This window comes from Diaphorina citri, unplaced genomic scaffold, assembly GCF_000475195.1.
Source record: "Diaphorina citri unplaced genomic scaffold, Diaci psyllid genome assembly version 1.1 scaffold792, whole genome shotgun sequence".
Lineage (NCBI taxonomy): Eukaryota > Metazoa > Arthropoda > Insecta > Hemiptera > Psyllidae > Diaphorina > Diaphorina citri.
In genome coordinates this window covers 12,933-19,340 of record NW_007378224.1, presented here as the reverse complement: position 1 = coordinate 19,340, position 6,408 = coordinate 12,933, and the positions used below count along the sequence as shown (strand labels likewise).

At 35.9% G+C, this 6,408-nt stretch overlaps 1 protein-coding gene and 1 long non-coding RNA gene across 2 annotated transcripts; one reads left to right on the top strand and one right to left on the bottom strand.

Moving 5' to 3' along the window:
• Nucleotides 1-1,866: 1,866 nt before the first annotated feature.
• Nucleotides 1,867-3,829, bottom strand: LOC103512107 (synaptotagmin-16-like). Its single transcript, XM_026825681.1, has 4 exons — nucleotides 3,824-3,829; nucleotides 3,178-3,341; nucleotides 2,651-2,792; nucleotides 1,867-2,162 (listed from the first exon to the last, which is right to left on the bottom strand). Exons 1-4 carry the CDS (start codon nucleotides 3,827-3,829, stop codon nucleotides 1,962-1,964), a joined length of 513 nt encoding a protein of 170 aa, XP_026681482.1. The 3' UTR covers nucleotides 1,867-1,961.
• A 446-nt stretch (nucleotides 3,830-4,275) lies between these two features.
• On the top strand, nucleotides 4,276-5,163 carry LOC113468614. Its single transcript, XR_003392300.1, has 3 exons — nucleotides 4,276-4,368; nucleotides 4,458-4,718; nucleotides 4,801-5,163. It is a non-coding gene; the product is annotated as an uncharacterized LOC113468614 (long non-coding RNA).
• The last annotated feature ends 1,245 nt before the right edge of the window (nucleotides 5,164-6,408 follow it).

Genomic DNA, 6,408 nt, shown 5'->3' with positions numbered 1-6,408 from the left:
AATTCAATGATTTGGTTAGCTTAACCATGTGTATATGAAACCGGGCATTAAAATATTAAAGTGAACATTCGGTGGGTAGTTACATTACACACCTACGTACCTAGCTTTATTAGATAGGTAACATCTATAAATTGAAAATTCAATAGTATAAGGCCCAGGACTACACATAACTTGGTCGAAAGTTTTCTTACCAAATACATATAGGTACAGCAGATCGTCTATTTAAAGTGTAACCTAAGATTACAGCTTCATAGATGAAATGTATTGAGAAAGATATTTCAACGATTGTAAAAGATTTAAGTTGGAGTAAACCATTCTTTAGAAAAGAAATATGAAAGAACCAACCAATTCAAAGTGACTGTAGTCCTGGTCATCAGTAAAGAACTAAACTTATTGTAGACATACAAGACTATAATCTAGCTTATAATATACAGTTCGATCTCATTTGATGAGATAGGTAGCTATCAAGTCTAGATTTTTAATCTTTAAAAGAATTAACGTTAAATTCTTCTTCCCTAATCACAGTGACTTGAAATTTAATGACTCCAATACTTTCCTGGTCAGTAATAATATCACCATAAAACATTCGATACAATTCCAATATAATCTTCGCGGAATATCTGATTCCGCCATGACTTTGGGCTTTCCATTCAAGTCGGCCATAGATCATAAATTCATCATTATATGTACCTCCCTACAATATGATAAGACACATAATGTTCACAGGACAATGTTGGTAGATTCCTTTCTACAGGTATCGAACCTACTTGAACCCCAATAAACCAAGTTGGCTGACATGGACTTCTGAGTAATGTCAGACATAAAGGTACCCATTTATGTAACATTATGCCTGCACTTGATTGCGTGTGACTCAAACATATATCAGCAAAATTGGTTGAGCAATGGGTATTTTGAATCAAGAGTGTAAGATATGTATTTACATCTGGTCAAGTTCTCAGTATATTTTAAAATAAGGCCATAATGAAAGTGACTTGGAAGGTAGGTACCATCTAGTTTATCTTCCTAAATGAGGATACATAACAAAATTTAAATGGGTATTTTGAATCAAGAGTGTAAGATATGTATTTACATCTGGTCAAGTTCTCAGTATATTTTAAAATAAGGCCATAATGAAAGTTACTTGGAAGGTAGGTACCATCTAGTTTATCTTTTAGGGAGGTACCTAAGTAAATGAGGATACATAACAAAATTTCGGATGTAGTAGGTGTCAACAAGGTATCGTCACTACATTTAATATTACTGGTTGTCCATACCCAGCTAAAAACTCGTATGCAAAAAGATGTAGATGCACCTTAACTATGTAGAATTGAATATATTATGTACATATAAAAAATATGCCAAATTCATTTTCATCCTATGGTTTAGTTCGACGAGTATGAGAATGCGTCTTGCTAGGTATATCTTCTACTTGTTAACTTGATATATCTATTGGGTAATGATTCCTCAGTGGATTCTAGAGTTTAGTGGTTCTACCAATAACTGTCTTCAAAATGTTTACTCAGTCGATCTAATTGAACATTGCGAGTTAGGTTGGAACTATCCAATCTCTAATCTTATCAAGAGTCTAGACATGTGTCGAAAACGCTGAATCAGATGATTTCACTTATAATTCAAGAAGTTTTTTGCCCGATTATTGTTCCATACATAATTTCAGAATGTTTACTTCTCAAATCATTGTGAGAATCTATTCTTTGTCATGGAAATCCAAAAATGGGGGCATAAAAAGAAGGGAAACTGTTAAACTCTCACAAAAAATCTAAAACATCAATTATTTGCGGTAAAAAAATCTACATTTGCCTGAGATCGAACCCATAACTGCGAATATCGTGAACAAACCGAAAGCACTATGATACACGATACAGGCATCATTCCCTACACACCTTACAGCAACACCCCATCAGCCTTATCTTACAAAGCATCCCCCTAGCGTAGCACATTGATCAAACATCCCCGCATAGGATATGCCACCGGGCCAGTTGTTCCCCCTTCACCTTACACATTTCATTCCAATGAGCCAACTCCTCCTCACTAGTGCTATTCTGGCCGAGAGAAAACCAACCAATCAGCTGCTTCTTCTTGAGAGATTTCCGATCGTATACAGATACCACGAGAGTGACATCGGAAAGATGAAATAGTGCCACCTGCAATCAAAGTCGTTGTTGTTTTAGCTGCTTTAGCTTTCGCGGAATGGTAATAGAATTCAATCAAATCACGAATTATTCCTGGTAAAGCAGACAGCCTTTTCACAACTTCTTTCAATATCACAGCATTCCATTAGACCTTGGTTAGACTGCGGGGTCAAAGGAACTTTCAGTCTTAACTCAGCAGGATAAACAATGTATATTCTATTCTATTACTAAGTTCCTCCTTCGGAATCAATCTCCATTTTTACTAATCTTTTTCCACTGGTAATGCCGTCACTGATCGCTATTCAATTAAAAATTGTCCTCACGAGGCTGAGTGCCTCCAAACTCTCAAGCAGAGAACCGAAAAATCTTCGACCCGGCCGGAAATCGAACCAACCTCCGGCGCGGCGTTCAAGTCTAGTGTGATAACCATAACCACACTAGACCACCGAGATGAATATTTTTTACTAGTAAGTACATCTTTTAATCTGTTCACCACTTACTTGAAATACAAACGTTTCCTTGAACAACGGATTGGGCTGGCCTCTCCGCACTGAGGTTTTAGCCCGCGACATTTCCTGGCCGCTTGAACTCAATAGCATTAACTTGACATAAGTATCAGGAGCTCGAGTCATGGCCACGTTCCTGTAACGGGAGAAAATAAGCTGAATGTTAGGCCAGCCACTCACTATCAGGTAGACCTGACAGACGGACCTTTTCAGCCGTACCTGTCAGGTCTACCTGATAGTGAGTGGCTGGCTTTAGAGTATAATAATTACCGCCATCCAGGATAGCACGTTAAATGCACCAGTTCCCAATGGTTTACTAAAGTCAACTTCAGAACTTAATCAATTAGGTAATGCGGTCTCTTCTTGATCCCTTGTGTGTCGCGTTCATTTTTTACTTTTTTTTTGTTTAGGATTATTGCACCGCGCTCAATTAGGCAGATTATGAACTTGATTTTGAAATTGATTAATTTTAAGCCGGAGAAATCAACGTAGGAAATGACTAATACATAGGTACATCCTACCTGAAATGACTGCCTTTGATAACCTCTATGAAAATGCGTCCCGTGGTTCCATTATAGGATAGTCCTAACAGTAGTTCTGCCACGCCTCCATGTAGCATGGAGTGGGTAGAATCTGTGCTGTCACTGCGGCCTAAGCTCAGAATCTCTGAGCTGCCCGTGCTCAGCTGTGGAAGATAAATGCGAGGGTTCAATTAATTAGTGTAGGTAAAAAATTAGCGCATTATATCAAGGTATATTTAAGGTAGGTGTAATCAAGGTTGTATGAGGGAATAATCGAGGTTTTATTAAAGGTAATAATCAAAATTTTATCTACCTAAGGATCCTAAGACAATAACAAGGTATATTTAAGGTAAAAATCAAGGTTTTATCTAAGGCAATAATCAAGGTATGTTCAAGGTATGCTTAAGGTAATAATCAAGGTTTTATCTAACACAATAATCAAGGTTTAACCTAAGAATTGCAAGGCAATAATCAAAATTTTACTTAAGACAAACATCAAGGTATATTTAGGTAATTATCAAGGTTTTATTTAATATAATAACCAAGGTTTTATCTAAGACAAGGTAATAATCAAGGTTTTATCTAACACAATAATCAAGGTTTAACCTAAGAATTGCAAGGCAATAATCAAAATTTTACTTAAGACAATCATCAAGGTATATTTAGCTAATTATCAAGGTTTTATTTAATATAATAATCAAGGTTTTATCTAAGAGAATAATCAAGGTTGTACCGAAGACAATAATCAAGGTTTTTGTCAAGGTAATAATCAAGGTTTCATCTAAGGCAATAATGAAGGTTATATCTAAGACAATAATCAAGGTTTTATCTAGAACAATAATCAAGGTTTTAGCTAAGATAATAATCAAGGTTTTGTCTAAGAATTCTAAGACAATAAATAATCAAGGTTTTATCCGATAACAATAATAAAGGTTTTCGCTAAGGTAATAATCAAGATCTAGAACAATAATCAAGGTTTTAGCTAAGATAATAATCAAGGTTTTGTCTAAGAATTCTAAGACAATAAATAATCAAGGTTTTATCTAAGACAATAATAAAGGTTTTCGCTAAGGTAATAATCAAAACATTTTGAAAGTGAAAAAATAAATGGAATTCATAATTAAATAATACGATGAAAAATATTTATGCTGTAGGATTTCAAACATAGTAACTCTATTTAGATCTAGGAAGGTCTAAGTAAATGATGAGAAATTTTACTAGTATAGAAAATGTTATGCTGTAGGATTTCAAACATAGTAACTCTATTTAGATCTAGGAAGGTCTAAGTAAATGATGAGAAATTTTACTAGTATAGAAAATATGTAAATCCATGCAAACCTAAATGGCTACGGACCTAAAGAATTATTCGAATCCGTAAATAATTAATAGGTAATAGAGGTAATAACCAAACAATCAGTACCTACCAAATAATCAAAATCTATACCACCTACCTCCATTTTTGACCCACCATTTGTGCGTTTTTCCCTTCACATTCATGTGTACTGCGAACTCCCTTTTAAAGTCTTACTACTCCTCAAAAGGTAGAATTGTATAGATACGACGCTCTCTTCACATTCATGTGTACTGCGAACTCCCTTTTAAAGTCTTACTACTCCTCAAAAGGTAGAATTGTATAGATTCTAGACCTATCTTACCAGCTAACTGTTTAGGTATTGAAAAATTTCAAGCGATTATCAAAAAACGTATAAAATTTAGGGTGCTCTAGATCATATGAAATAATTTAATTGGACGTACAAATTACAAAAAAGCTTAAATTTAAATATTACACAGATTTTAATTGACAAATAATAATAATAATTAATATCTACTTCTGAGATAATTATAATTTATTACTTAATTAGGTAAACTGACCTGAAGAAAATAAGGTTTATTTCACAATGAGCTTTAATTTTTTCTTTTTTTTTTCTTTCGTTTTATGTAGAGGAAATTGTAAAACTACTGAGGTCTTATCTTCCCGAAATCTAAGAGAGAGCAATCGGGGGGGGGGGGGTATTAGTATTGGTAAGATTGTAAATTGTACTAAATAAACAATAAATAAATAAATAAAAAAATAAAGGCCATCGGCTATAATAAACGCCCTATGTCACTGCGACCTGCTTAGATCTTTTGTGGGTGTAAATACCCGTGACTGGAAACCTTAGAAGTAACTGGTATAGTTCCCAGGGGCTTACCGCCCAGATTAAAAAGATCATACCTGGGTTAATTTTGTGAAGAAGAAAGCTGTCGACAAACTGGGGGTTGTCTCCGTGCCTGATTTTGCTCTTGTACTTTTGTTTCTTGCTCGGCAAAAGCACGGCGCGTACCTGCAACATGCAATAAATTGGTTAACTTTTTTTTAAAGAGGTTTGACAGAGGGAACTGTAACTGCTAAGGTCTTATCGTCCCGAAATTGAAGAGAGAAGAAAGACAGGATAGGAGAAAGCCAGCCATTGCGAGAATGAACATTATCCCATCAGGATAAAATCCGCCCTGGGCGGGAATCGAACCCGCGGACTAGCGCTTACAAGGCACTGGGGGTTGTCTCCGTGCCTGATTTTGCTCTTGTACTTTTGTTTCTTGCTCGGCAAAAGCACGGCGCGTACCTGCAACATGCAATACATTGGTTAACTTTTTTTTAAAAGAGGTTTGACAGAGGGAACTGTAACTGCTGAGGTCTTATCGTCCCGAAATTGAAGAGAGAAGAAAGACAGGATAGGAGAAAGCCAGCCATTCCGAGAATGAAAATTATCCCATCAGGATAAAATCCGCCCTGGGCGGGAATCGAACCCGCGGCCTAGCGCTTACAAGGTAGACGCGCTACCAACCAAGCTAACTAGGCTGGCTCGGTTAACTTTGGTCTCAAAGTTCTGATTCAGTTCAATCAGTTACAAAAAGTTCGAAGGAAAAAACACAGAGAGCACCACAGGTACAATGTTAAACGATGTCCAATGAGTAGGTATGATTGATATGATGAAATTTATTATTATTTTATTTGCTTAATTTTAAATTACGGACAATTTTGTTTAACGTTTTTTTTTTTTTTTTTTTTTTTTTTTTTTAGAGGTTAGATGATAGAGACAAAGGAGGTCTTATAGTTCCGAATTCGTTCCGAGAACAAACCTTATCTGCTTAGGATAAAGATAGCTCCGAGTGGGAATCGAACCCGCGACCTAGGGATTACAAGGCAGGCGCGCTACCCTCCAAGCCAACTAGGCTGGCTAATTAACTTTC

What these genes read in the sequence shown, in the direction of transcription:
- LOC103512107 (XM_026825681.1), bottom strand. An exon ending in ATCAAAGGCAGTCATTTCAG is followed by an intron (nt 2,793 to 3,177) that starts GTAGGATGTACC and finishes CTCCCGTTACAG; the next exon opens with GAACGTGGCCATGACTCGAG. An exon ending in AGGAAACGTTTGTATTTCAA is followed by an intron (nt 2,163 to 2,650) that starts GTAAGTGGTGAA and finishes CTTTGATTGCAG; the next exon opens with GTGGCACTATTTCATCTTTC.